The sequence below is a fragment of the Schistocerca gregaria genome, chromosome X (genome assembly GCF_023897955.1).
Source record: "Schistocerca gregaria isolate iqSchGreg1 chromosome X, iqSchGreg1.2, whole genome shotgun sequence".
Taxonomy (NCBI): Eukaryota; Metazoa; Arthropoda; class Insecta; order Orthoptera; family Acrididae; genus Schistocerca; species Schistocerca gregaria.
Window position 1 is genome coordinate 450,951,703 of NC_064931.1, and position 14,655 is coordinate 450,966,357.

The 14,655-nt window shown below is 40.5% G+C and overlaps 1 protein-coding gene across 3 annotated transcripts in view; it reads left to right on the forward strand.

Annotated features, from left to right (window-relative positions):
* Window positions 1–14,655, forward strand: part of LOC126298067 (chloride channel protein 2) — a 471,803-nt gene that overhangs the window by 221,323 nt on the left and 235,825 nt on the right. Inside the window, exon 1 of one of the 3 annotated variants that reach the window (XM_049989386.1) lies at window positions 3,940–4,041. The exons of 1 other annotated variant lie outside the window; for it this stretch is intronic. In XM_049989386.1, the coding sequence (XP_049845343.1) occupies window positions 3,949–4,041 (93 nt within the window). In that variant the 5' untranslated portion in view covers window positions 3,940–3,948. Of the gene's footprint in view, window positions 1–3,939; window positions 4,042–12,992; window positions 13,490–14,655 lie in introns of those variants that run through there. One more of the 3 variants, XM_049989385.1, reaches the window with a different exon arrangement.

Genomic DNA, 14,655 nt, shown 5'->3' on the forward strand with positions numbered 1-14,655 from the left:
TTTCCTACAAAACTGATAGTATTATTTAATACAAGTCAAGCCAAAGATATTGTAAGTGGTTAACTCTGTTAAGATTTCAAGCAAGTAACGTAATACGTCAGTCTCCATGTGCACTTTGACAAAGTAAAATCAGTCTTACAGGTCGTCAATGAATCCGAGTGTGGTATCTGATTGTTTGCCTTCTTTTTGGCGTTCATTAAGCTGGAGTGTTTAGTATCTTTACTCGACCCTCACGTAGACCTCAGACTTTGTCCTAATCGGGCCTGGTGTTGAATGAAAGTATCAACTGGATTCCAACGAAAACAGAAAAAATACTGCTTCACGATACAAATATTGTTAGATGATGTCGAAATAATTGCCTTTACATATCTTTTCAGTTATGATGGATGATATCTTTCACCAAGAATGAGAGGATGTATCGATTCCTCTGCAGCACTACAAAAAAATAACTTGATAATGGAGACTCACCGAAATTCTGCAACATTACGGCAGCACCCTGTATGCTTTGGGGAAGTGAATAATGTGTAACTGAAGCAAAATGAAAACAGAAGATAGAAGCAGCAGACGTGAAATTTCTGGTGACATTGGAAAACCTACACTTCAGGAACTAGATCACAACTCATAGAGAGAACACGCAAATAATTTGTAGACAGAATGGATAATCTGCAATTGTGCCACTTGGTAATATTTAACCATATATTCAGTCGCCCAAGGAAATCAGTGACGAGGCGGCGATGTGTTGGAGAATCATTTCTAGAATGAACTGCGATTAATACGTTCCAGTTTTATTGAGAAAATGTGAAGGACGCCTCCAGTTCTCCAGATGCTCTACAATTGAGAGCACTTGAGTCAGTCGTGTAATAAGAAACTTTGTACGAGTATAACTTTCACCCTAGTGTTCAGTATTCTTACCAAAACAACTTTAACTTCCTCGATCGACTCGCAGGTCGGGTTCAGTTTACTCGAGCGCCATCAGCCTCTTTAGTGGAACTCTTTATTCTGGTTAGCTTCAGAATACATACTCGCTGACCAAGTTATGAGAATTCCGCTCAGACAAAAAGAAGGATGCAATACTGAATCAGCAACAAACTTACCTTGAGAAATGTCTGCCCTTTAGTGAATTACTCATTCGCGAGCATAGTGCACCCGCTGTAGATAATTTAAGTTAGATGTGCAAACTTACTCGTTTTGCATTTCTTAACACTCCCAAAAAGTTCTATAAATAGTTTTCTGAGTTATTACCACCACATATCGTAGCAGCGATCGACATTTGTATGCAACTTTAGATACTGAATAACAACAACATCATGGAGAGGATACACTGATGTAGCAGAAGTCATCGGATAAATCCTAACATCGTGTCAGACCTCCTTTTGCGCGGCGTACTGCAGCACTTCGACGTGACATGGTGTTAACAAGTCGTTGGGAATACCCTGCAGAAATTTTGACCCATGTTGCCTCTGTAGCCGTCCATAACTGCGAAAGGGCAGGATTTTGTGCACGAACTGACCTCTCGATTATGTCCCATAACTGGTCGATGGGATTCATGTCGGGTGATCTGGGTGGCCAAATCATTCGCTCGAATTTCCCAGAATGTTCTTCAAACCAGCTGCGAGCAATTGTGGCCTAGTGACAGTTCCATCGTTCTCTGCGAAAATGAAGTCCACAAATGGTTGCAAATGGTCTGCAAGTAGCTCAACATAACCATTTCCAGTCAATGATCGGTTCAGTTAGGCCAGAGAAACCAGTCCACCCTATGTAAACACTATCCACGCCATTATGGAGCAATAACTAGCTTGCGCAGTACCTTGTTGACAACTTGAGTCCATGGCTTCCTGGGTTCTGCACCACACTCGCACCCTACCATCAGCTCTCACCAACTGAAATCCGGACTCATCTAACCAGTGTTGGTTGATTCGGGGGAGAGGACCAGACAGTGAAGTCATCAGTCTCATCGGATTAGAGAAGGATAGATAAGGAAGTCGGCCGTACCCTTTCAAAGGAACCATCCCGCCATTTACCTGCAGCGATTTAGGGAAATCATGGAAAACCTAAATCAGGATAACCGGATGCGGGTTTGAACCGTCGTCGTTCCGAATGCTAGTCCATTGTGCCAACCACTGCGCCACCTCACTCAGTGTTTGACCAGGCCATGATTTTCTAGTCGGCTAGGGTCCAGCTGATATGGTCACGAGCCCAAGAAGGGCAATGCAGTAGATGTCGTGATGTTAGCAAAGACACCCATGTTGTCCGTCTGCTGCCAAAATCCATTAACGCCAAATTTTGCCCCATCGTCAAAACGGGTATGTTCATCGTACGTCCCACATTGATTTCTGTGGTTAGTCAACGCAGTATTGCTTCTCTGTTAGTACTGACAACTCTTACGCAAACGCTCCTGCTCTCGGTCGTTAAATGTAGAAATGGTTCAAACGGCTCTGAGCGCTATGGGACTTAACTGCAGAGGTCATCAGTCCCCTAGAACTTAGAATTACTTAAACCTAACTAATCTAAGGACATCACACACATCCATGCCCGAGGCAGGATTCGAACCTCCGAACGTAGCGGTCGCGCAACTGCAGCCTGTAGCGCCTAGAACCGCTCGGCCACCCTGGCCGGCCGTTAAATGAAGATCATCGGCCACAACGTAGTCCGCGGTAATAGGCAATGCCTGAAGTCTTATATTCTCGGTACACTCTTGACACTGTGGATCTCGTAATACTGAATTCCTTAACAATTCCCGAAACGGAATGTCTCATGCGTTTAGCTCCAACTACCGTTCCGCGTTCAGAGTCTGTTAATTCCCGTCGTGCAGCCATATCACGTGGGAAACTTTTTCATATGAATCACCAGAGTACAAACGACAACTCCGTCAATGCACTGCCCTATTATACGTTGTGTACGCGATCCTGTCATCGTCTGTGCACGTGCATGTCGCTGTCCCACGACTTCTGTCATCTCAATGTAGACTGCTACTCACCACGTAGAGGAGGCGTTGAGTCGCAGACAGGCGCAGTGGAGGAGACCACTAAAATATCTACTCGTAAGCTTTCGGACGAAGTCCTTCTGAAGTAGAACACACACACACACACACACACACACACACACACACACACACACACACACACACACACACACACCTACACAAGTATAACTCACACACAAATGACCACTGTCTCCGGGCGTTGGGGCCCTCACAGAACACCAACACATCAGAAGAATGACTTTATATGAAAGCTTACGAGTAAATATTGTACTAGTCTTTTTCACCGTGCCTGCCTGATGCTCGGCGCTTCCTATATGTAGTGAGTAAAAATCTGCCCTTTCCATAATATTGTTGTTATTCTATCCTGGAATTTCCATTGTTTGATTTAGAAGCAGAGTCTTAGATATTACTCTTACGACAGTTATCTGACTTTATCAGCTCTGCAATGGAAGATTACCCCTGTGCATAGATGCTTTAAAGTCGTATATAGACACAGAATGTCTCGGAGGCAAAACTTTCAAGCAAAATCTCGTTTAACAATTCGAAATGTGAACATTTTTAATAATTATTCTTCTCAGTTTAAATCTTATATTCGCTCTTCCACTACAATAGTATTACTATAGAAGCTTAAATGCTGCAACTTTAGGTATAATATAACAAACGTTAGCTTCCATTGTCACTTAAACTTTAAAACAATCCCAACAGTTCTGTGTGTGCTAAGCACGCCCCAGGTTACTTCCCGTTATTTATTATGGAAAAAAGCGTTTTAAGATAACACTGCAATAAGTTTTGGTTGCAGACTTAGTTGTTTGCACAACGGAAATACTCATACGGAACCAGCGTCGTATCTCGTGACGCAGTTTGCTGTGCGAGTAAGTTTACGTTCGGTTTAAGGGATACGGAGGATTAGCATCAATGATTACTGCGCTAGCTTCTTTTCGGCTCGCAGCGTTAGTGCTTCTGCGATGGACCTACGCTCAACACGGTTGCACTCCCAGCTATATGATACCAAGTATAGGACCATAGAAATTCGTCCGTCAGCCGCGACAAAGACTCGTGTAAGTTTCTTTTAGTAAATATTACAAACTGAAAAATTTAATCACGCTAACAGGGGTGAATTATGAGATGCTTTATGTCCTTCATTGACACCATTCAAAAGGATGTAAATTTAATTGGTGTACTTGTGACGTTATTGAAGTACATCAACCCTCCTTTTTCTACGTGATGCAACGATGCTTGTAATCGATAAATTGTCCTGCTAAGTACAGGTATTGGACAAAAACGTGGAAACACCGCGAGAAATCCAGAACATAAATGGAGATGCTAGCCAACCCTGCAGGTTGTGGTGTTGTACGTGACTACGAACGGCACCTGTGCAGTGTCCTCAATGTGTTGCAAGTGTCAGCCGTGATTAGAACAGTGTTCTGTGTAGTTGTGAGTTATGTCGGAGCTAACTGAATTCGAACGTGGGCAAATGGTTGGAGCTCGTATGGTGGGTGTTACCGTAGCCAAGGTAGCCGAAGTGCTGGGTGTTACAAGATGTACACCGTATACAAGGAAAGCGTAAAACACCGTCCACTGAGTCACAGCGTGGACGAAAGTGTGCTGAGTGATCTTGGCAGGCCGTCACTGAAGAGGATTGTGAAGAAAAATAAGAGGACACCAGCTCTAGAAATCACTGCAAAACTGAATATCGCACTCGCGAACTCTAGCAGCACCGAAATAACACGAGACAGGAAATTTCAGGGTGAAGTGGAATTCAAAAACCACTCATCAGAGCTGCAAATTTCCGTTACGAGGAAGCGTGGTGCCGAAGCCATAAAAAATTGACTGTGGAACAATGGAAGAATGCCATCTGATCGGATGATTCTTTCTCCACAGTGTTTCCAACTTTAGGACGGCTTTATGTCCCAAAATTGAAACATGGATGAGGTTTGGTGATGATTTGGGCAGTCATATCGTGGTATTCCATGGGCCCCATAGCTACTCTACAAGGCCATATTATTGCCAAGGATTATGTGACCATTTTGGCTGATCAATCCCATCCCATACTACAGTGATTGTTCCCCAACGGTGATGCTGTATTACAAGACGACACAGCCCTGGTTCACGCAGCTCGCATCTTCCAGGACTGGTTTTGTGAGCACGAGGCTGAACTGTCGTATCGCCTCTGACCATCACAGTTAACATGTCCCAATACTATTGAGCTTTTATTGTCTACTTTGGAGAGAAGTGTGTGTGATCGCTTTCGCTACGGTAATGCTTTGTGTTTTTGGTTCACCCCCTGTAATATTTGTGCTAAGGTATTTCTGTCAAACTGCTTATGAGGGAGTCGATGTTTAGTACAACCCTCTTCTTTCAGATGACGTTGTTAAGGCCTGACATTTTTATGTTGATGTCGTTCTGCATAAACGGTTTGAAATATCAGAGTCATCACCACCAACTTTCTCACTCAGTCACAACGGTTTGACGTCTAGGCATACATGTCTGGAACTATTTAGAGTGCGACGACTGGATAAAACGTTGTAGGAACGGCTGATGTCAGGCTGTTTCAATGGAAGACTCCTAAAGAAATGTAATTCACCGATGAGCGAATTATCTTACAAAACACTCGATCGACCAGTTCTTGAGCATCGTCATAGGACCATGACCATCAGGATTAATGCAGGATACGGAGAATATAAAAAAATCGCAGCGCGTTTCGCGTTTTTTATTAAGCGTGAGAGCGTCACACAGACGTTCATACATCTCCAACGGTAGGTTTTTTACTAAGCGTGAGAGCGTCATACAGACGTTCATACATCTCCAATGGTAGACATTGCAACGGAGGCGTCTGCATCAAGGAGAGTTTTACTGTTGAAATTCTGAGGGCAAACTTTCGAAGAAGTGTCAAGCAATATAGGGCCTATTACTTACAACTATATATATCCCACGAAATGACTATGACGATAAAATCAAAGAAACTGGACTTTAATGAATGCTTACCAGGAACTGGTCTTCCCGTCCACCGTTCGCAAATGGATCAGGAAAGGGATAAGAAATACCCGCTGTGACACACGGTAAGATGGTTTGCAGAGTACAGATGCAGACATGGATTCGGTTGTCAAGTTGATTATTTTGGTAGTATAATAATACGAGCAATGGTGCATTACAATACTATCATCAAAGTGTAGGTGCAAAAACCGTAATATTTGGTGAGTCTTTACGGTAATTCAGTCTACTTTCTCATTCTAACGCACTGGATTATCTACAGGCACAGCGCCGAGACAAACCTGTAGGTACTAAAGTAAGTACCAGTGATCTTGCGACATTAGCTAACAGTTTCCTGCTGAGTAGTTGTTCTCTAAACAGCATCCCACGCGAGAAAACCAGTTGCGTCTTTAACAGATGTTACTCGCATCTTAGATAAGTGGGCTCTTCACGGCTCTGTTTAAAAGGAATAGCGCAATATATTCATAGCTTCAAGCCGTGCACGTCTGCTTGCACCTCTGGCAGCTAACGCGCTGCAAACAATAACCTGTAGTCGTGATCCTGCGTCCAGATAGTCAATGCACTAGCTAGAACTGCAAATTAATAGAATACACAGGAATATTAATAAAAGTTATATGAATAATTTAATAAAAAGGGTTATATGATAACGTTTTTAATTGGTATAAATGAGAGAGAATTGAGTTAAAAAATGTTTTTCAAGAAAGTACATCTCAAACAACCGAAAAGTGGTCCTACGATATCCGATTTAAAATACAGACAGAAAATAACAGTATCAAATGTAATAAAGTTGTGTTGAGGTGGTTACAAGAATTGTCGCGGAATCCCCAAGCTAAATAGTCAGCTAAGATGCGTAAAAACTAAATTCATTTCGTGATCAGAATACAAGAAATATTCGCCAGTTCAAAATACTTCATAGTTCAACATGATGATTTACAAATTAACTCACCTGAAATGACAAGCAGAAACTCATACTCGTCTATTCTCAATTCCGTAATGCCACGGGGAAAATTTAGATTTCTGTAGCAGCTGTTCACCACCTAGATTCAATCACCGATACGATCAAATTGCGCACGTTACCACAGGTGGGTCTGCCGTCTTCCAGAACGAATATAAAAGTGTCCTCCTTCTTCGAGATATAACGGAGAAGTCCCCAAATAGCTCCCTTGAGCTAACCACTAAAAAAAAGTATTTCTCTGTACTTGATTCCACTGGTGTTCCATCACTGTCTCCTTTTCCATTGGTTGAAGGCCATCTCCACCAAAAACACATCGTTCTTATGTTTTGCATACATGATCTGACCTTATGTGAACACTTTTCACACTAAACTAATATATTGCAACAATATTTAAATAAAGAAAAGTTATAAAAATTTGGCCACACTGAGACATTTACAACAAATATAAATAATAGTTTGTTCATCGATTAATAAGCCAGCATTCTTGTGCAACTGTGCTCACCTTAAATGGCAATAGATTATCGTTACATACGTTTACAGTGGCTCTGTTATTAGCAGAAGAGTTCTGGGAACCCCCTGTTGTAGTACTTAAATAAATGAAAAATTTTAATGACCCATAAAGTTCTTTTCATACGAGTGGCATATCATGCTGTAGTAGGCAAAAGAAGGTGCCCAGCGCAAAAATGCTCCTATCAGAGCACAAACAAGGCGAATATGCCCCTGTCTTATAAAAGACTGACTGAAAAGTGGGGTATCACCTGCCTCACTCTCCCTTCCTCAGGATCTGTAAATATTACCCAAAAGTTTTGGCATGCGACCATTTTCGCGATGCTGAGAGTGAGGGAGACAGTGGCAGTGTGAAAGAGACGGAAAAGTAATAATTACTGGAAGATAGAACAGTGTCAGGAAAAGAGTGAGGGAGACAGTGCCAGTGGGAGAGGAATAAAGAGAAGAACAAAGTGAACGTGGGTGAGAACCACTGAGAATGAGAGACAGGGTCTATGACAATGCAACGAAGAAAGATTGTGACAGTAAGAAGAGACGGCAGCAGTGGTAAGTCATGGAAGAGATAGTAGCAGTAAGAGAGAGCAGGAGGGAGACAGTGACAATGAAAGGAGGAAGTGCGACAGAAAGAAGGAGACTGTGACTGTGAGACAGGAGACTGACACAACGAGATAATGACAATGTATCGGGCTGAATGAGTGAGTAAGAATGGGCAAGCTGGAAATGGATGGGTGTGAGCAATTTACAGCGATGTACTGTTGGATGTGAGCTTGTTACAGTTATGGGAGCTTGTGGGAATGAGAGATTTTAAAAAGAGCGCGAATACGTTCGCTTGCCACAATTTTTGGCAATTTGTTACAGATGCTTAGGAAGGTAGAGTGAGACAGCTGATACCCTGCATTCCAGTCAGAGGCTTTTAAATAAACAGTAGTATATTTGTCTTTTTTTGTGCTCCGATAGGAGCATTTTTAAATTGGTACATTATGAATGACAATACGCACGACACTGGTGTAACACTATACAATATTTATTATGTATTTCACAAACTGGCTTTTGCCTGATACGCCATCATCAAGTACAAAGATAAATATGTTCTGTAGTGAAATTTTTGCAGGATCAAAGATTTTAAACTAAGGCACCGACAGAGTATCTCGGTTTCCAAATAAGAAAGCTGTTAATGTTTGATTTTGGATAAAAACAAGAGGAATTATTCCAGTGGAAATGTGATGTGAGAATATTTAACTAAGATAAAATATGTCACACATTAACTAACGAACTATACAATATTATTACGACAAATTTTCGTAGAAGAAAATAAACTCAACAATAAACTTTGGTGACATGAGCAAGAGAGTGGCCGAACAAAATAATCTTGTCTTTAATAGGTCCTAAATTACAAACAGATAAGATATACTAGTGAGATTAAGCAGGTAAGTGAAACAGCTGTAAATATACAAAGTCATTTTTAAAAAGGGCAAGAAAAATTATAGTAACTGAAATAAAGGAAAAATGGACCATGTGAGTAAGAGGGGTAATTCACATGGCCTGGATGGGATCATGAGTAGTATATGCAGCTACATCTACATCGATGATCAGCAAGCCGCCATACGGTGCATGGCGGAGGGTACCACACACCACTACTAGTCATTTCCTTTCCTGTTCCACTCGCAAATAGAAGGAGGGAAAAACGATGGCCTATAAACATCTGTACGAGCACTAATTTCTCCGATCTTACCTTGTGTGCGTTACAAGTGGCAAATAAGGGAACTGTGCCTGGTCGTTCAGTACTAAGCTTGGACAAATGTAAATGAATTTATTAATTTCCATTATTTGAAATTAGTCCCTCTTCCTTTCTTTGTGGTTGTACTTTTGCTCTATTTTAATTATATGTTAGTGAAAAATACATTAGGTAAAACAGTTTAAGTGGAAAAGCAAAGATGAGACGTGGCGCGTGGTGTATGGGGTCTTCTCAGTTATAAGAACTTGCGTAAATAATGTTGTGTTTTGTATGATACAGTAGAAAACGTAACAAGTGGAAAACTATAGATCATTAAAGCATTTTGAGATACGGCGGCCAAATAACTATCATAGTGCCTAGAAGCAAAATATCTCAACAAGTTTTATAACATTGGCTGCAAACGGAAAAATATGTTGAACTTTTTGGAATTCTCCCTACATAGAGAAGAGACGTATGGACAAATTTATTTAACCATTTTGGATAGACGCTGATAGGAATCCAGTAACTTTAGAAATATTACATCGCATTTTATGATGGTTCTCTGTAGCAAATTTTATCGGTACATCATTTATTTCGGCTTTTCGACTTACTCCAATGGATGTAACGTATTCTGCAGCGATCACGGAGCTATTGTTGTTGTCATGTCATCAGACTGTCTGCTCTTTTGTACACCAATTTCCTTATTTCGACGTGCTGGTGGCAATCCAAATTTGCCACAGTGGTACATCCCTCTGTCGTCACCTTGCTCCACGTGAAAAGAATTTTGTGTTATTTTATTTTTAGATTTCCTATAATTCGAAGTGCTTCCTTCAGAGAGCTTGAACCATATCAAGTATGAATGATCTGCGTTTCTGATTTTACTGAATTCGGAATTTAAGTTGGGGGTAATGCATCAAACAACGCTCATCCGTCTCGTATTTCTTTTCTTCTATAGAACTTTCTTTAGTTTTCTGGAAATTTATGTCTCTCCCAAGTTTTGTCTTTCACTTTAAAGTCATTTATGGATGAAACTGGGTTCATATTAATTGGGTGGCCATCCTCCGCAGCAATCACAGAAATATTTGTTTTGTTAATAAAAACCGCCTTCTCTTGCTGCACTCTATTTTATATCTCCCAGACGCGTTTTGCCTTTTTCACTGTAAGGCATCATGAATGGGATCTAGAATGATACAGTTTCGTTTTGAAATTTGTTATTTTTGGGCTGTAAAACAGTTCACATCTCATTTTTTATGTAAATAGGTGATTACTAAATAGTTCTTAGCGTTTTTGTAGGCATCTGCGTTTTCTCTCATTGACCAGATAAGAGGAAACGCAGATGCCAAACAAAAACGCGAAGAACTGTAAGTAATCACTAATTTACATAAAAATGAGACGCGAACTGTTTTATACTCTATAAATATCACATATTAAAACCAAACTGTATCATTCGAGATCGCACTGATGATGCCTTACAGTGAAAAAGGCAAAACGCGTCTGGGAGAAATAAAATACAGTGTACCAAGAGAAGGCAGCTTTTATTTACAAAACAAATAGGTTTATATTACCCAACCAAATTATTTTCTTGTGCTCTCCGTTGCTCATAATTACCATACTTCGTTCTGTTTAGAAAAAATATCCTTCTAGCTACAAAATGGAAATTCTTATGCTTTCCTATCCCTGTGTTTTTCATACCTTATTAATCCCCTTTTTTGTTTTACTACAGCGCTGGACATCCCGTCACTTCTGTAAATCTTACCTTATCTTCAAACTTAGCACAGATAGTGTCAGTCTACATCATTACCTTCATATTGTACAATGGAATGCCTGTAAATTCTGGTTTTGTTTTGCAGGTAATTTGGAGCTTTAATATGAGTGAGTCTAAGCTAGAAGCTCAGTACATTCTGCGTATCTGCGTTCCTATAAACTTCAGTTCTTGGGAGATTAAACCACTTTTCCTGTAACAGCAAAATAACTTCGTCCATCGCGGCGCGCTGTTCACCTCTGATTTCTCAAAATTGCACTTGGCTGTGAGTCAGGCAGACTATTGCTGTTGTCATCGTCAAATTTTCACCACATTTTTTATGCTATATCATGACATTCCACTTAGCCCTCTCGTCCTTAACGTTCTCCAAGGAAAAATGAAGTCATTAATCCTGTTGGCCTTAATTAACTTTAATTACTAATGCCGCAAGAAGGCGGTTCACTGTTACCCATGCAGACCAAAACGCTAATTTTCCTATCTACATCAATAACCCGCACGCCACTTGGCGTTATGTGACGGAGGGTACTTTTGTACCACTAACTGATCTCCCTTAGCAAGACTTCTCCGTAAACGTGAAGTGAGCTTGCGATTCCCACCTCCTTTCTCATCACAACCCCCAGCTTTAGGTGCAGACAGACCTCCATGAATGCTTGCATTGTAAAACGTTGAAATTTACTTTCACATTGCTCTATACGTCTCCTCGATTCGGTGGACGTCTGTAGCCTTTCCGCAACATAGAAAAGCATTTTGTTTCCAGCTTCACGTCTTTAAACGCGTCTAGCTTTGATCGTCGCAAAGTTTTTATGAAAGCAGAAGAACATTCCTTTTAGACGACGTATGAAATGGATTATGGTGAGCGATGCAATAGATACGTGACATGGAATTAACACTGAAATCCAACCCAAGTTCCACTTCTGCCTTCACTATAGACGACAGCAGATAAACATAGAAAATAAGAAGAGAGCTATTACTCTTTTATTTTAGAATGAAAGTTATACATCTGCCAATTTTTCGTTGCGTTTACAGTTTAGTACAATTTCTTGGAGATTGTTACTGACACAGTAAGAAGATAACACCCTAGTGTTTTAGTCCGAAACTAGCAGCTCGATCAATTTCGTACCTTATTAATACAGACTGGTACAATTTTCCGGAATATCTTAGAAACACAAACAGAAGAGGATAATCACTTGCTTTACTGTAGTCCAGAATTAATAGCTGGCCCTCTCTGTGCTTTAATAATATATTTTCACATAATTTTCTGACAGGTCATTTTAATGAGGAGCAATAAATCCATGAGAGAGTAAATATAGCTTAAGTTTAGGCTGGATGAGCAAAAACAGAATTTATTCATACTAATGGTATTCAATTTCATTTGTTGTGTTCGCGCCGCGAATTTGAAATATATTTGTACTTCCATACACTGTAGCTACGCTATTTAGGGAAAAGGGAAGGTCATCCATTAAAATATTTGTTATTTTCACAATATCACAAGATATTACAGCGAATAACATCTATTTCTGCAACATGAGCAAACAACAGCACATATCATTAACCTGTAGTTCACAAGACTTATAGATACGATGTCTTTTCTCATACGCAACAAAATACAGTGTACAGTGTTCCATTTTCTAAAATACGCAATATTATTAACGTTGTTTGTATGAAGAGACTTCTGCTACCATCACAGTAAGAAGACGTCTGATGTAAATTAAAATGTTAATTATTTTATTACGATCATTCAGAGTATTTTGAAAAGATATGGTGCGTAACACGTCACAATTTTTAATAAGGGCTGTGTGTTCACTTCACTCAGTTAATTTGCATCCCTTACGTCTATATGCATTTTGCGCAGCCAACAGATCTAAGTACAATTACAAAATAAAAATACACTTACCTTATTTTCGGACACACAAGTAACTTTCCCTTTTGTGTAGGGGTACTTAGTGCAACTTTTTGTTACATTCGATATTGGCGCTGCGATAAGAAGTGCGCGAGGCTGGCAGATACGCCAGTTTCTTTCTTGCGAAGTTCTTTGCGAGTGGTACGGCGTTAGATTGAATTTGATTGAGGTTGAAATGACACCCAATTAAGTCGGCGGAGTAGATTGGGCAAGTAGCGCACGTCGCACGCTTAGTCAGGCAGTAGCTGGCGCTAGACGGGCTTGAGCGGATACGACCTGGTCACTGCGTTCGGCAGCCGTGGCCGATCGGAGTCGGCAGTGGATGAGCGGTGGAGTTGCAATTTAAGATGTCTGCAGCGCCTCCCACGCGTGTATAGAAGCTGACACGAGAAAAGGAAAAGTAAAGACAAGTGACGGAAGAAAGAAAGAAAACTGACATGATGTCGCATTTACCGACTGTGCCGGAGGAGTACGGGGAAGAGGACGACATCGACTCTGAATGGGAAGACTTCGATCGCCTCGTCAACGAGTACAAAATGCGGAGGCACAACTTGGAAGACTCTACGATGAAGGACATGAAGCAGCGTAACAGAAAAATGCACCAGCAGGCGTTCTACCCGTGTCCCGCACCCCAGCCTGCCGAATTAATGGAGGACTTCGATTATGTCCACACAGTGGTGAGTTTTCGTACAGGAGTTCGACACTCCAGAATGAGCAGAGCCTGTTTTGCTTCGTTCAGTTTCCTCTGTACGATCTATGAACACTATCTTGTTTTTTTTTAATTTTTATTTCTTCTTTGCTGTTGATAATTGTATGCTCGGGATAGTATTCTTATTTCACTGTGTTTCGATTTTTGCTTTTAAACAGTGATGTTTGATGAAAAATTGAATTTCAAAAATTCTCTATTTCATGTCTCCGAATTGCTGTCACACGGTCGAGTCAAAAGTGGTCCTTAACTTACGAAAACTAAATCCAAGCACTGCAGATAGATTAGATGAAAACTTGTTACCCAATTTAATGCTTTAATAGAATGCATGCAATGGTCAAATAAATAACCTTATTTAACATGTATAGAAATTATACTGAAATATTATGTAACATATATGTGTTTCGCTAGCAAAAACTAGATACTTTTGGTTTCGGTTTTGAAGAGAGAAAAAAAGCGATGATATACAGTGAGAGAGAGAGGGAGAGAGAGAGTAAGAGAGCTATATAGACTACTGCAGTGACTGTTTATTGGTACGCGATTGCAAAGTCTCACATTGGAAAACTGAGCCACTGTTCGTACATATTCCAGTGCGTAACATGTGCGGTCTGCTTTCAGTAACGGGAAACTACGGGTGATTGTTTCTTATTTGCTTGTTAGCGAAATGCTTCAAACAAAGATATATCGCTTACAGGGTGATTCAGTGGCAACCTATCAAAGATAGGGAAGCACAAAAGTAGCAAAATAACACAACGAAACTGAAATCGGCAACTGTGCAGTCAAAAGTTATAAGCGAAAATGTCGGCAATGACAGCGGAAAAAACAACGATAGTATCGCAGTTACTCCCTCCGTTCACCAGAATTTCCTTTATAGTCCTCTCGTGCACATGCAGAGCATGGAACAGAAATTGCAAAAAGTGAATAAAATGTAACACGTACAACGAACACCTATTTTTTGTAGTTACAAAGGCGTATTCGAAATGCCTTTAATCGCTGTAATACAACGACAGGCACGGTAGACACACAAATGAAGGAAAAAATTAGGTTTGCGTACCTCCGGTGAAACATACATCTTCTGGCAACTGGTAAATAATTCGGCTTGTAACGTTTGATTGAAGCAATTTATGATTTTCCATA